This window comes from Labeo rohita, unplaced genomic scaffold (assembly GCF_022985175.1).
Source record: "Labeo rohita strain BAU-BD-2019 unplaced genomic scaffold, IGBB_LRoh.1.0 scaffold_101, whole genome shotgun sequence".
NCBI lineage: Eukaryota > Metazoa > Chordata > Actinopteri > Cypriniformes > Cyprinidae > Labeo > Labeo rohita.
In genome coordinates, this window is record NW_026127131.1 from 275912 (window position 1) to 292394 (window position 16483).

The 16483-nt window shown below is 33.6% G+C and overlaps 1 protein-coding gene across 1 annotated transcript; it reads right to left on the minus strand.

The window, feature by feature from the left end:
* Positions 1 to 348: 348 nt before the first annotated feature.
* Positions 349 to 15264, minus strand: LOC127157210 (uncharacterized). The gene is made up of 7 exons (XM_051100444.1): positions 15017 to 15264; positions 10967 to 11287; positions 10345 to 10692; positions 7225 to 7332; positions 6637 to 6942; positions 919 to 1230; positions 349 to 797 (listed from the first exon to the last, which is right to left on the minus strand). Exons 1-7 carry the CDS (start codon positions 15060 to 15062, stop codon positions 691 to 693), a joined length of 1548 nt encoding a protein of 515 aa, XP_050956401.1. The 5' UTR covers positions 15063 to 15264; the 3' UTR covers positions 349 to 690.
* Positions 15265 to 16483: the final 1219 nt, after the last annotated feature.

A 16483-nucleotide genomic window follows, 5' to 3' on the forward strand; every position in this document is an offset into this window, starting at 1 on the left:
TACTGTGTAACACTGCATTTACAACCACAAATGCTTACAGTAAAAAAAATTTTTTTCAATTTTGCTTTCTGTGAATTTTGACAAATACTGTGAAGTTACTTTCAATCTTATACAGAAATGTACATATGAACATTGAATAACTGTGTATATGATATGTCCAAAAATATAATATTAAGGCAAAGGTGTTTGCAACGTATGACAAATGTTTGCTTTTGAGATGTGTTTGTGATATTTTGAATAAAGTGCTTAATTTTGAAAGAGATGTCAGGCATTTTGCATTTTGTGTGTGCAATTTTTGATTTGTGTATAAAGTTTTGAAAAATGGAGGCAAAGTTTTGAACACATATGTAAGCAGTTGAAAAAAACTAAGATCTTTATTCATCAAGCAGATGCTTTTGTCAAAAATAATAAAACAACACATTCCTGCTTTAGCATGAATACAAAGGCACTATAATTCAGGTTGCATATCTGACATTCAGATCTGATTATATTTGAGGGTGAGAAACATTAATTTTAGAACATATCTTTGAATAACATATTTAATTTAAATAATTTTAAATATTTATACACATACATACACATTTGTTTTGTAATATACCAATAATATAATAAATTAATGTTTCTTGACCAACAATGCTTTTTAAATGCATTTAAAAACAGCTCAACACACAGATTCATTTCTCACTTTTACTAGACAGATTCTAGAGGCTCATTAAAACTGAAAAATGTGTTGTTGTAGATGCCCTCCTGCTCATTTACTCCATCCAGATCCTCCTTCACTTGTTTTTCTGTGGAACCTGAATAAAAATAGAAATGAAATGTGTGCAATCATTTCAATGTAGAAGATTAACTGCAGAAACAGAACAGAATGTTTGAGGAAGAACTGTGATTGTTACATTCACAGACTTGAGATTTCACCTATGACATATACAAAGATTTTTCTGCACGAGGTCCTTCCTCTGCTAAGGATCAGTAGTTTATAGAGTCCAGCATCATCAGTTCTGATGTTGTTGATGGTCAGTGATCCAGTCGTCTCGTTCAGCTTCAGTCTGTCTTTGAATTTCTCATCAGCATCTTCATGTTTAGTGATCACTCCATTAAGTTCAACTTTAATATCAGCTATTTGAGTGTCTTCAGCTCCAAACAGCCACTGTATCTCATCATCTGTCTGTATTACAATATCAGTCTTCAGAATGACAGAATCTTCTTGATTAACTGTCACTGACTTCCCTGCATGTCACAACAGCACAAAGATGAGAAAAGAGAAAGAAGAGAAAGTCAGTAAAGCTTCATTAAAGATGTGTGTGTTTGTACATACATGAGAGCAAGTATAGGTAAGAATAAACTACACATGCACCTTATGTGATATTACAGTTTTTCTCAACTGCTTACACACAAAATCTTTACTTGTCACACAATTTCCGAAACCTGACACTCAAACACCAGAACCACATACCAAATCTGCAAAACCATATGCTAATTCTCAGCCTTTGACTAAGTTGTCAATTTCATAAAACACTTTTTGCAAAACACAACACACAATTCAAAATGCCACACTAATTTATTTGTGTCTCACACTAACTCCACACTTGTGCAAACACTCATTGCTTTACTTAACACAAACCAATCATGGTTTTAGAACAGGCCTTGGAATAATCACCTTTTTCAAAATTATGTTTGGTTTCTGTCCAACTACACATGGTTAAAATACACTACAACTCAAACGTTTCTAAACAGTAAGAATTTTTTTACTTTTTTTTTTTTTTTTTTTTTTTTTTTTTAATTCTAGTCTGCACACCAAGCCTGCATTTATGCCAAAAGCAGTAATATTGTTACAGTTTTTTTCAACTGCTTACACACATTTTCAAAACTTTGCCTCTTTTTTTTTCAAAACTTTACACACAAATCTAAGAATTGCACACACAAAATGTAAAATGCCTCACATCTCTTGCAAAACAAAGCACTGCATTCAAAATATCACAAACACGTCTCAAAAGCAAACATTTGTCTAACATTGGAAACACCTTTGCCATAATATTATATATTTTTTTATATATCATATACACTCATTTATTCAAAAACTAAAGCTCTTCTTTCATGAGCTTCAATGTATATTTCTGTACAAGACTGAAAGTAATTGGCAGAGAGATGTTGAAAAATATGGTAAACATAAAAAAGTAAGATGGAAATCAAACTGTTATTATTATTATTATTATTATTATTTTACTGTAAGCATTTGTGCTTGTGAATACAGTACAAAAGAAAAAAATATTCTACCAGTCAAAAGTTTTTAAACAGTAAGATTTTTATCGTTTTTAAAGAAGTCTCTTCTGCTCACCAAGCCTGCGTTTATTTGATCCAAAATACAGCAAAAATAGTACAATTTTTAATTATTTTTACTATTTAAAACAACTGTTTTCTATTTGAATATATTTTAAAATGTAATTTATTCCTGTGATTTCAAAGCTGAATTTGTAGCATCATTACTCCAGTCACATGATCCTTCAGAAATCATTCTAATATTCTGCTTTGCGGCTCAGAAAAAAAAAAAAAAAATAATAATAATAATAATTATTATTATTATTATTTTGTTGAAAACAGCTGAGTAGATTTTTTTTCAGGTTCCTTTGATGAATAGAAAGTTCAGAAGAACAGCATTTATATAGACATTTTTTCTATTAATCAAAGAATCCTGAAAAAAGGTACTTAACTGTTTTAAATATTGATGATGATAATAATAATAATAATAATAATAATAATAATAATAATAATAATAAATGTTTCTTGAACAGCAAATCAGCATATAGGAAATATTTCTGAAGGATCATGTGACACTGAAGCCTGGAGTAATGATGCTGAAAATTCAGCTTTTTGTCTATATCACAATATATTACATATTTACAATATATTCACATAGAAAACAGTTATTTTAAATAGTTATAGTTATTCCAAAGCATATTCCAAGGCCTATTTTAAAGCCATGATTGGTTGGTGTTAAGTAAAGCAATGAGTGTTTGCACATGTGAGGAGTTTTGAGGCACTGATGAATTAATGTGGCATTTTGACTGGTTGTGTTTGAAAAAGAAAATCAAGATACTTCCTGTTAGATTCTTGTGTGTTACATAAAGAATTGCGTGTTGTGTTTTGCAAAAAGTGTTTTATGAGTCAAAGGCTGAGAATTAGTGTATGGTTTTGCAGATTTGGTGTGTGGTTCTGGTATTTGAGTATCAGGTTTTAGAAATTGTGTGACAAGTAAAGATTTTGTGTGAAAGCAGTTGGAAAAAACTGTAAATGTTTTTACCATTTAAAATAACTGCTTTCTAACTGAATATATTTTCAAATGTAATATATTGTATTATATACAAAAGGCTAAATTTACAGCTATATTACTCATTACTTTACAGTGTCACATAATCCTTCAGAAATCATTCTAATATGCTGATTATTATTATACATATTTAAAACTGAGTACATTTTTTTCCGGATTCTTTGATGAATTGAAAGATATAAAGATCACCATTTATCTGTAATAAAAAGGTTTTTGTAACATAATACACTATACCACTGAAAAGCCTGGAGTCAGTATTTTTTATTTTATTTATTTATTTATTTATTTTTTCCCCGGGGAAAGAAATTATTGAAAATTATAGAAATTATCTAAAAAAAGAAATTATAGAAATAAATACTTTTATTTAGCAAACACGCTTGAATTGATCAAAAGTGATGCTAAAGATATATATAATGTTACAAAAAAAAAACAAAAAAAAAGATAAATGCTTCTGGACTTTCTATTCATCAGAGAAACCTAAAAAAAATCTATTCAGCTGTTTTCACCATAATAATAATAATAATAATAATAATAATAATAATAATAATAAATGTTTCTTGAACAGCAAATCAGCATATAGGAAATATTTCTGAAGGATCATGTGACACTGAAGCCTGGAGTAATGATGCTGAAAATTCAGCTTTTTGTCTATATCACAATATATTACATATTTACAATATATTCACATAGAAAACAGTTATTTTAAATAGTTTAAATATTTCACAATATGCATTGCATAATTCATAATTTTGAAAAAAGTGATTATTCCAAAGCATATTCCAAGGCCTATTCTAAAGCCATGATTGGTTGTGTTAAGTAAAGCAATGAGTGTTTGCACAAGTGAGGAGTTTTGAGGCACTGGTGAATTAATGTGGCATTTTGACTGGTTGTGTTTGAAAAAGAAAATCAAGATACTTCCTGTTAGATTCTTGTGTGTTACATAAAGAATTGCGTGTTGTGTTTTGCAAAAAGTGTTTTATGAGTCAAAGGCTGAGAATTAGTGTATGGTTTTGCAGATTTGGTGTGTGGTTCTGGTATTTGAGTGTCAGGTTTTAGAAATTGTGTGACAAGTAAAGATTTTGTGTGAAAGCAGTTGGAAAAAACTGTAAATGTTTTTACCATTTAAAATAACTGCTTTCTAACTGAATATATTTTCAAATGTAATATATTGTATTATATACAAAAGGCTAAATTTACAGCTTCATTACTCATTACTTTACAGTGTCACATAATCCTTCAGAAATCATTCTAATATGCTGATTATTATTATACATATTTAAAACTGAGTAAATTTTTTCAGGATTCTTTGATGAATCGAAAGATATAAAGATCACCATTTATCTGAAATAAAAAGGTTTTTGTAACATTATACACTATACCACTGAAAAGCCTGGAGTCAGTATTTTTTATTTTATTTGTTTATTTATTTATTTTTTTCCCAGGGAAAGAAATTATTGAAAATTATAGAAATTATCTAAAAAAAGAAATTATAGAAATAAATACTTTTATTTAGCAAACACGCTTTAATTGATCAAAAGTGATGCTAAAGATATATAATAATAATAATAATAATAATAATAATAATAATAATAATAATAATAATAATAATAATAATAATAATAATAACAATAATCTTAGAATGATTTCGGAAGGATCATGACTGGAGCAATGATGATTTCAACTTTAAATATAATAGTAAAAAGATAATAGTAAAAATAATAATAAACTATGTTTAAAAACTATGTTAAAAAATGTTTTTGCTGTACTTTGAATCAAATAAATCCAGTCTTGGAGAGCAGAGACAAATTACTTTCAATCTTGTACAGAAATGTACATAGGAGCTCATGAAAGAAGAGCTTTAGGTTTTGAATAACTGTGAATATGATAGATCCAAAAATATAATATTAAGGCAAAGGTGTTTTCAGCATATGACCATTGTTTACTTTTGAGATGTGTTAGTAATATTTTGAATACAGTGCTTCATTTTGAAAGAGATGTAAGGCATTTTGCACTTTGTGTGTGCAAATCTTGGATTTGTGTGTAAAGTTTTGAAAAATAGAGGCAACATTTTGAAAATGTGTGTAAGCAGTTGAAAAAAACTGTAATTCATGTTTCACTTTTTTCCTTTTCTGGTATAATTTCTTTAAGTTATACTGGCCTTAATTTTTGAGTTGTTGTGAAGATGTTTGAGTTTCAGTGTGTATATGATATACTGAGAGTTTCATCAAATTAAATGGTGAAATGCTCATGATGTGAACTCTTATATCACTTCTGCAGATGAAGTTCACCTTATATGAACTACAGATTACACATCTTCAGCTGAGACCTAAAGAGCAGGTAAACAGTGTAAACAGTCTGCAAAGTTGTTAATACATTTAGGGCTGCACGACAAATCGAAATAAAATCGCAATCACGATTAATCATAAGCTGCGATTGTCATGCGTATCTTTCAGTGAAGCGCGGTTCTGTGATCAGCAGTAAATCTTCATCCGAAGGCTAGAAACTCTAAATATCCCTGAAGACACTGAGGAAATAACACTAAAAATAAATAGATACTGTCTCTCAAAACAAAGAGTCAACTCAGAATTACCTTCACGAGTCGTCATATTTTTTAATCTTCTGTCCAATACTGATTTACGTCACTAGGTAACACGTTAGCATAATCCCCGCCTGCCCATGAAATACAAACAGTGTGACGTGCACTCAAACACTTCTGCTAGTTCCACTATTGTGTTTACATCATGTCGAGACACTGTGCTCTGTGCTGTGAAAGCAAGTTTGTTTTGTTTTCATTGCCGAAAGATAATGATATGAAGAATCAGTGGTTAGAATTATTTTTTTCCAGAATACCACAGCAATAAAATCCGAACTTTTTGTTGTGTGCTCATCATTTTATCAAGGACTGCTTCTCTAATCTTGGCTTTTATTTTCTTTGGCTAATCTTCTTCTAAAACTTGAAGTGGCAATGAGGTTTTAAAATATATTTAAAGAGTCTTAAAAAGGTCTTAAAAGCTATTAAATTCAACTCATGATTCCTTTATATACCTTGGAGTAACAGCTGACTACCAGTTACAAAAGACAATATAACAGTCTGTCACAGGCAGTTGCATTTTTCATCAATGAATTTCTTAAATTATGCTTTGACTTTGGCCCGCCATCTAGTGGTAAAATAATTTTTTGGCCTGATGCCAAACTTACTTGCTGGATCTCTGCCCTATGGGGCTTATGAGCTGAAGAAACCACAGAAACAGACCAACAGAAGCATGAAGAACAGTGATATTTTTATATAAAAAGACAGAGATACTCACCTCTGATATAAACAATAAATTTCTTCTTGTATTTCTTGTTGATCAGTAACTTATAGGGTCCAGTGTGTTCAATTCCAGTGTTTGTGATAGTCAGTGATCCAGTCTTCTTGTCCAGCTTCAGTCTGTCTCTGAATATCCCATGATGAACATCATCAAATGTTGTGATCTCACCGGTCCCTCCGATGATTTTAGCTGTGGGATAGTCTTCATTTCCAGACTGCCACTCTATTACATCCCCTGTCTGTATTTCAGTAACACCAGTGTTTATTTCGACACTGTCTCCCTCCATCCCTGACACTATTCTTGCTTCATGTCACAGCAGCACAAAGAAATAGAAATTATTAGATTATAAGTGAATGAACAGATGAAACACTGAGAATATACTGTGTGATTCTTCATGTGTGCTTCTAATAATCAGTTTGTCATCTCTTTTTCTTAAACATCTATAACAATTTACAACTTATTAACAAATCTGAGTCTAAAAAACAACACTAAATAAATCTGTCATTACTAGATCACAAAATAAAGTAAAAATTTATGTTGCTGTATCAGCTGTAATAAGTATTACTTAATATATGTAATAATTACGCATTTCAGCTATCTTGCGGCGATAGTAAATCACACCAGCAGCTGCTGCAGCCACCAGCAGAACAGCAACAACAATCCCTGCTACAGCAGCTGGAGACAAATCTGAATCTGTAATGATAAAGAAAAACAGTCATTACTTTGAATGTGTGTCTGGTCTATAACAAACACTAGAAACACCAGCACGGTATAGTGTCTCACTCCCAACTCATCACATATTGACGCTTGAAAAGGACCCTTTTGTCACCACTTCATGTTTATGGTTCCCCATTAGCATCATTTTTCGATGTGCAGGGTCCTCCAGTACTTTAAATAAGAATCCCTTGGTGTCAATGTGCTGACGCGAAAGGCACTGGGAATTTTATTGCCATGATTAAATTATATATTGGGTAATAATATTGCTATTACTGCATATATGTTGGGGTGTGATTTTTTTTTCAATGGAAATAGTCACAACAGTTTTAGTTATATTACACTATTTACACATTTAACCCAACCCCTGTCCCTAAACCTAACCATTTGTCAACAAAACACAAGATATAACAGGTAGACAAAACTATATTCATAACGGTCCTCCCCAGTTGCACTTTTTGGATTTTTTTTATTAATATTCCTAGTGTTCCAAGTACTGCTTTCAGTGCACAGACTGGAACATGTTCCGCCTGGTTTTCCACCTACAACAACCACACAGACCTGTGATTTGTACACTGAAACTGTGACTGATCATTCAAAAAGTGCATTGATGATGTGACAGTCACCAAGACCATCATCCTGCCTGTAAACCAGAAGCTGTGGATGACAGCTCACGCATGGTTCTGCGCTGCTAAAGACCAGAGATGATGCATTTAGTTACAAGATTTAAATTAGCACTAAAAACATTTAGAGCCAATCTATCCCTAAACCTAACCATTTGTCAACAAAACACAAGATATAACAGGTAGAAAATAAAAATTCATAATTTATTTGAAAAAAAATATATTAATATTCAAGTGTCATACCATCACTGATTACAGTGCACAGACTGGAACATGCCTGCAGTGAGGCGGCCACCTCCCAGACACACTCACACAGACCTGCATGGTACAAATGCAGACTGACACAACTGCACAAAAGTGCATTGATGATTTGCTCCACCCTACACCTGGCTCTTACTCACTTAGAAAACAAAGACTCTTATGTTAGAATGCTGTTCATTGGGCAGCTCAAAATTCACAGATGATGCACAAAAGCTCATCAGACAAACTAAGCCTAAAAACTGTGTTCTCAGCCCACTGCTCTTCATGCTGCTGACCCACGAGTTCAGCTCCAACCTCATCATCAAGTTTGCTGATGACACAACGGTGGTAGGTCTCATCAGCAACAACGATGAAACACACTACAGAGAGGAAGTGGCACAACTGGTTGAATGGTGTGGTGCAAACAACCTGTCCCTCAGTGTGAGTAAGACAAAGGAGGTTGTGATGGACTTCAGGAGAGACTCTGTTGACCACCCCCCACTGACCATCCACAGCTCGACTGTGGAGAGAGTCAGCAGCACTAAATTCCTGGGGGTGCACATCACAGAGGATCTCACCTGGACCACCAACAGGGATCACTGTCCACTGTAGTGAACCACCCTACAGCGGACAGTGAACACAGCCGCAAAGATCATCAGTGCCCCTCGCCCCTCCATTCTGGACATTTTCTTTGCACGATGCTCCGGTAAAGCCACCAGTATCGTGAAGGACACCACCCATCCCTCCCATCATCTCCTCCAGCTCCTGCCATCAGGAAGATGCTACAGAAGCATCTGAGCCCGCTCTGCAAGACTGCTCAACAGCTGTTTCCCCCAGGCTGTGACCACCTCACCCCCTCTGAAACCTTATCCACAATGTAAACTGTTGAAAAACTCAAAACACGGTGCAATTCTGAGTGTGCTATACACAGGTGAGTGGGCTGGACAAACCACCTGTAGTAACGCATTCTTTCATCTCTATATGCACCAGACACTTTCCTATAAACACCACATGTTGCACAGAAAACAACACTCCATGTTACAAGGACCTAATAAGGATTTAACAAATGTTTACTTGTCAATGCACCACAAATCATTTTGCACTATTCACTTCTTAACCTTTAAATACGTCTTCTGCACATTATCATGCACAGTTATTATGTAAAGTACTTGTATAGTCTGTCTTAGGTTATGTGAATGTATAGTCAATTATTTATAGTATATGTATAGTTATATGTGTAGGTAAAATTGTTTCTATGTCTAGTGTATGTATGTTCATATTTATGTTTATTTAGGTAGCTCTTTATGGGTCCTATGAGATACAACATTTCGTTCCACTGTATGTCCACACATGTAGCGGAATGACAATAAAGCTCAACCTGACTTGAAAAGCATCTCCGTCCGCCGTCCTGTGTGCAGCTGCAGTCTGTCTGTACACGAATTCAAAAATGCTGACAGTCTTTCGACAGCCTTGTTGTGAAATGCTATTGGCTCTTGTGTGTCTTGTGACTGATTGCATCACGCTAATGATCGATTCGGGAGTATCTTTTTGAATAAGATGTGAGCGCGTCAACGGAGCGGGAACATTTCAGCGATTAAAACCTTCAATCTTTGCATAAAGAAAGCGTATGAGTTCAGAACACTTGGAATTCAATAGGACTTGTTTGCAATGCTTTTGTACTGCTTGTTTATGGTCAGTTTTTGCAATAAATACCTGTGACTGTACTTATATTTGTTTGCTACCTCTTTTATATTGTTTAGAAATGGGTAGGTTTAGGGTAGTGGTGGGTTTAGGTGCTCCAATTAAAGTATGCATTTATATAAAAGTATTTCTATTGTTTACACATGCATGCAAACCATTAAATTAAGAACAACTGAAAACAATGGAGGACCTTGCATGTAAAAAATGACACAAAAGGGGTACCTAAAGGGGTCCTGACCAAGCCATGACCAAGTCAATGTGTGACGAGTTGGGAGTGAGAACATGTTGGTATAGCCTGTATACCTGTTGATGTCAGTGTACGTTGCATTTTCTTATTTTAAAAGAAGATTTGATTCCCCATAATATAAATGTCACATCATCTAAATTATTCATAGACACGTTACTTTAAAAGACTTGAGTTACTCACCACTGATGGTAACAATGTATTTCTCATATACAGTCAGTTTGTTGCTGCTAATTTTTACTTTATAAAGTCCAGAGTCTGTGGTTCTGGTGTTTGTGATGGTCAGAGATCCAGTCTGATGATCCAGCTTCAGTCTGTCTCTGAATCTCTCATCAGTTTCATCATATAATTGTGGGCTCTTGGTCTCTACATCACGTTTAGCTATGAGTTTTCCTTCATCTCCAAACCTCCAAACTATAAGCTCATCTCTGTTTAACTGACGAACAACAGTCTGAAGAATGACAGGATCTCCCTCCTTCACTGACATCAACTTCATTTCAGCTTCACCAGCATCAATAACAGATGGAGTCTCTGCAAGAATCATATTCAGTTACTGGCACAATTAGGTCAGCTTATGGTTACAATAAGGGATATACAGATTAATTAAAGTAATCACAGCTGTAATATTGCCATATTACCATTCTGTAAGACTGCTGAACATTTGTTAATATTGTTGGCTTTACTTTCAATATCAGTTTAATTTATAAAACAGAAAGAACATTTTTTTTTTTTTTTTTTTTTTTTAGTAAAACAGAAAGAAACATCTAATTATTTAAAAAATATTCACAGATAAATATATTCTTACCATAAACAGTAACAGTGAATTTCATATTTGAGGTCCCAACTCTTTGGACGACGTCTAGTATATAAAGTCCAGAGTGTTTGATTTTCATGTTCATGATGGTCAGAGATCCAGTCTGATCCAGCTGCAGTCTGTCTCTGAATATTTCAGTGTGACCGGGATAGGAGGTCTCTTTTCCATCGATTTGAGCAATGACTGGATCTTCAAACCTCCACAGTATCAGAATAAACCCCTGTATTTGAGTAGGATCAGGGTTTAGAGTGACAGAATCTCCCTCCATCACTGACACTGACTTCACTTCATCTTGATCAGCATCAAACACACCTGGAGAACAATCAGAAACAAGTTTCTCAGGGATTAAACTCATATAACACTGCTGGTAATGTTAATAAACAAATTTACCTGAAATTAGTATTGTCTTATAAAGACAGTTTGACTTATTAATGTATAAATAACATTTTTGTTTGGACAATAGAGAGGATCAAAATGAGCAAAGAAAACATTTTCAGTTCAATCCTATGGGACAGGGTTGCCAGGTCTTCATACAAATAAATAAATAAATAAATAAATAAATAAAACAAAGGCCCAAATTCTGCTCAAAACTAGCCCATTCACGGCCAAAACAATCACAATCATTTTAGACAGCTTGTTAGATGGATTTTGTTTTAACCCAATTCCGCTGTAAAAATGTACACTTGGCAACACTGCTATTCTTATTCTCTTATTATGCTATTCTTATTATATTATCTTATCTTTCCAATATGGTAGGAAATCAAATTAAAGGAAATGTGGATGATGTTAACTATGACAAGATGATTGACAGGGCTGTTTAAACAGTGTCCTGATGCATGTAACTAAGCAACAGATCATCCCTTAAAGACACAGCTATATGTCCCAAATATGTGCAGTATACCAGTACTGGAAAAATACCAGAATATATTTTATTTCAAACAGTTTGATACTATATTTTTGATCAGTTCAGTATTTGATATGGTGCAGTTCCCAAAATACTTCCCAAATTGCTGTGAAACATGACAACAGAACAACGCGATGTATTAGCAAACAGATGAAACTCCATCAACGAGCCTGAAACTAGTAAATAAAGTGAAATTTGTCATTATTTTGCACACATAACAGATGATAAAGGTGAACGAGCTGAACTTACTGCACCTGTATGCAAGAATTGCTATAAATCATGTGTAAATCATATGCTTTTTCTTTGGCTATCTGAGTCTGAAATCTGAAAACAATCAGAGAGAGATAATAACATGATTTTGAACACTTTGACTGTTAGAATAACACTTTACAGTAAAGCAACATTTGTTAAAATTCATTAGGTAAGCTGACCTAACAGTATTACAGCACTTATTAATCTAGGTCAATAATTAGTTATAAATGATAAATGAACTAATACATGTTTATTATGTTAACATTATGTGACTGAGTGCATAATAATGATGGTGTTGGGCGGGGTATATGCCTTTATTTTCCCCTATAAATAACGCAAACGGTAGTAGATGTCGTGATTCCAATTGTCTATTTCCGGTGTCGTGACATGAGTGTGGTCTTTGTTCTGATGCTGTAACAAAGCTTAGGTAAAGATGTCTTGTCTTATATTGTTTATTTTGTTAATTGCAGGAAGGTTATCCTCTGTATGAGATTGTGAGTATGTGAGCCATTAATGCGGTTATTTTCAGAGTTGTGGACTCTATCAAAGTTACGTTCATAGGTATGTGTGTAGTGGATTTATAGTTGTTATAGTGATAATATTGATGGGGATTGTTGTGTATTTTTTAGTGATTTAAAGATATTGCGTTGCATTTGCTTCATGGCAAGTGTTTTATTGGTAATGTTTATATTAATTCAGATTGTTAAATGTGTTTGTATTTACAACTGTTTTTATTTGGCAGATCTTTTCTTGTGGAGCTCTATCATATGGACTTCTGATGTCTAGGCCCTGCTGTTTTGTTTATCATTTATTTTGATTTAAATTTATTGTGATGTGTTGAGTTTGTATTTCTGTACTTTTGGTTTGGTTTTATTACAAATTTAGTTTATTTGATGCCAACTGCTGGGATTTGTTGATATAAGTTTTAACCCATTTTGTTGTGTTATAGGAACCAGCCTGCACAGGAGTGCTTTCCTTTGGGGTCATCTGGGTCTCCTCCCTTTCACTACATGATGGTGTGAAATTTACTACACCTTTTTCATTATTGATGATCTGTATATTTGTGCACGTGTGGTGTGTGTTTCTAGGTTTGGGGTCTGTGGCCCTGAGGCTTTTCTCTATTTCCCTTCCTGCAGGCCTGGTAACCCTGATAGCTATGAAATGATGGGCCACAATTTTAATAGCTGGTCTCAAGTTGTTGAGATTTTATGAAGTTGTGACTTTTTTTAAAGAAAACTATAAATATATAATAAAGTTGGTCTTATTCAAGTGGAGATATTTTATTGTCAATAAAATTTTTGAACTTGAATGTCACATCTCTGTTCCCTTTTTATCAACAAGGAACTTGTGTGGTTAACCCCGGTGGCATAGTCTGGGTATCGCTCAGTTACAATTACTTACTAAATTGTTTTCAATTCACTTATATTTTAAGGCTCGTTATTTGATACCTATGGTATAGATTTAGTATTGATACTGAGGTATCACATTCTAGTATCGTACCCAAGCCAAAATTATGGTACCGAGCCATCCCTAGTCCCAAAGCTTGCCTACTATTCTGCTACATACTCAAAAGTATGTCTTCACAAAAAGAGTACATACTTTCAGGGCATAGTATAACATAGGTGAACTGGGATGAGTCAAAGACTTTTGAAAATGAAGGCATGGCTCTCCACAGCGAATTCACTCTGCGTATCCTTGATGACAATGTAAACAATAACATCATGCTCATTATGCATGGTCATGTTGCGTTTTAGGTTGTGTAATGTGGACGGAGATCGTTTCTGAAATGCAGTAAAAATGCCAGTGTAGACAAGGATCGTTTTCATTTAAAATGCTGTTTTAAAACAAAAACGAATTAGTGTAAACAGAGAGAACTCGTTAAATTAATATTGTTAATACTTTATATTAGCTAGCATAATGACAAAATATATCAAACAGATCAAATGTAATACACATAATAATAGTTTACTTGACATTTGTTCAACAAAACTATAATAATTATAATAAACTCACAAATACACTGTATTTTAAAGATAATTTTGTAAAGTCAAAATAAACTTTACAAATCTTTATTTCAATGTTTTCCATGTTATTTTTTTTTTTTTTTTAAATCAATCATCAGGCACCTGTGGAACAGGCCTTGACACTAATGGTTTACAGGCAGTCGACAATTAAGGTCACAGTTACTGAATTTTAGAGTTTTTATGTATGAACAATAAGTTAATCCAGATAAAATTGTGCAGTATTATCTGCATTTTTTTTTTTTTTTTTAGAATACAGGTTTTCAACAAGTTACAAGTTAGGCTAAGTTAGTTAGTTACAAGCATAAGTATATGCTTACTACTTTATTAAAGATGGAGGTGGATATTTTTATGTTAATCTAAACCTCACATACTTGTATTTGAAATGCACATGTGAAACCTAATCAAATGTTAGACTAATCAAGTGTGTGTTTTTTGGTCAAAGAGCAGTTTAAGATGTACACCAGACATGGTGGCTGACTGATAAGACAAAATTATCAGCCACTGCCAGGCTGGTGATCCGTGTTAATTTCTCACCCTGCCTGGGGGGAACTGAAATCCATTAGCTCATCTTTATTAGTTCATGTTTTTCTTCAGAATGCACATGCAGAATGCATAAACTGCTTTATCAGGTTTAAGTTTATTTATTGTTACACAACATACTGTTACCTGCACCTTCAAATAAATATTGAATTTAGCGTCTAACAAACAAGTGGTGGTCCAAATTCATCTGGATGAATGCTATTACTGTTAACAAGGTAATGAACTTCAGGAATGAACATCAGCCACTGAATGGGCACTACGGTTTCCAGTGTCAAAGTGAAACAGAAAAAGTTAAATAATAAGAAGAAATCGCACACTTACCACAAATTAGTAGTACAATCTCAAAGAGCCTGAAAATGGTCTTCATGTTGCTATAGATTCCAGCAAATTCGAAGTTTGATGGATATTAATAATACTCATTGTTAGTTTCACCCATCCGATGGACAGCGACTGTTAACAAAACCTCTAAATACTCCACAGATGTAGTGCTTTATAAGACACTGAAGCTTGGAGGCACGTATCAAGCACGCAGCACGATCACCAGTGAAGCTCCATATCTGGGCGTTACGTTTCACAGAGTTTACAAACGAAGCACTTTCTGTCCAAACAGCGATTCGATTTACGTGTCGGAATATTCGAACCCCAGATCTTATTCAATTACATTTTTAAACACCCAATCATACAGGCAATATGAAGAATACAAATTATTTCAATAAACAAAATATTGTTTATCATATATGTGTACATAACATTAACTTCTACATAATATATTCATTCTGGCATTTATTGCCACACTATAATGGGTAAATTAATTTATTAGAGAAAGAAAATCAAGACAGACACACACATACACTTCATGTGCCTAATTTTTTTTTTACTGAGCTAATCTTCGCCTTAACCCTAAACACAATATCCTCACATAAAACTACAGGCAGTTTTTGAATTGTTTAGTAGGCCTATGTTTTTTTTTTAAGCCATTTGGTTTATGAGGACACAAGTGTCCTCTTATCTTTTTTTTACTAACCACCAGACGGCGCTGTTTTCTACACTCTCGAAATATTGAATATTTTCCCGAAACGGTCAGGAGAAAGACCCAGGGCTTTACAAGGCTTCATTTTTTGAATCAATTTTGAAAAGCTTTTAAGCAAGACAATAAGACAGGTTTAATACATAAGTCATTTAATACAACAGCAGAACACAACGAAATGTTTTAGAATGAAACAGAACAAAAATTGTTAATAAATACGATTTAAAACCATTTTATTGATATGACAACTGAATACAATAAACAAAACGTTAATGCCACAACTTAAATATTCATAAGGATTCGTTTGTAAATCTGTTTAGTTGTTCATATACATAAACAGTTTACGTTTCAGATGTTGTCGATATGCCAATATTGTACGTTAGTGACAATGCAAACGTATGTAAATAGTTTGGTAGAACTGCACTGTAAAATGCCTACGAATACTCATGAGATCCAGCAGTATTGCAACAGTTAGTTTTGAAAAAATGCAGTTCTCAAAAAGGTTCAACTACTGTATCATTCAGACACACGCCAACAATCACCATACGAAACCAAAGTCTAGAAGACACTTGTCACTCGTATACTTTTGAATGGGGAAAGATGCAACGCTCATTATGACCGCGAAGCCCCGCCTTCTTAATGAAAGAGCCAGTTGTTGATTAGTAAAGTCAGCGCATCACTGCAGCTGCCGTTCGCACGGGTTGATCTAGCCTGAAAAATAAGCTTTTTTTTTAACACTATTGGAGCATAAGGAACAATAT

Bases quoted from the DNA above. Each gene is read 5' to 3' on its own strand.
- LOC127157210 (XM_051100444.1), bottom strand. From the start codon at position 15,062: ATGAAGACCATTTTCAGGCTCTTTGAGATTGTACTACTAATTTGTG. The intron at 7,333-10,344 runs GTGAGTAACTCA...TTATCATTACAG, and splicing joins ATACATTGTTACCATCAGTG to ATTCAGATTTGTCTCCAGCT. The intron at 798-918 runs GTGAAATCTCAA...ATTTTTATTCAG, and splicing joins AATCTTTGTATATGTCATAG to GTTCCACAGAAAAACAAGTG.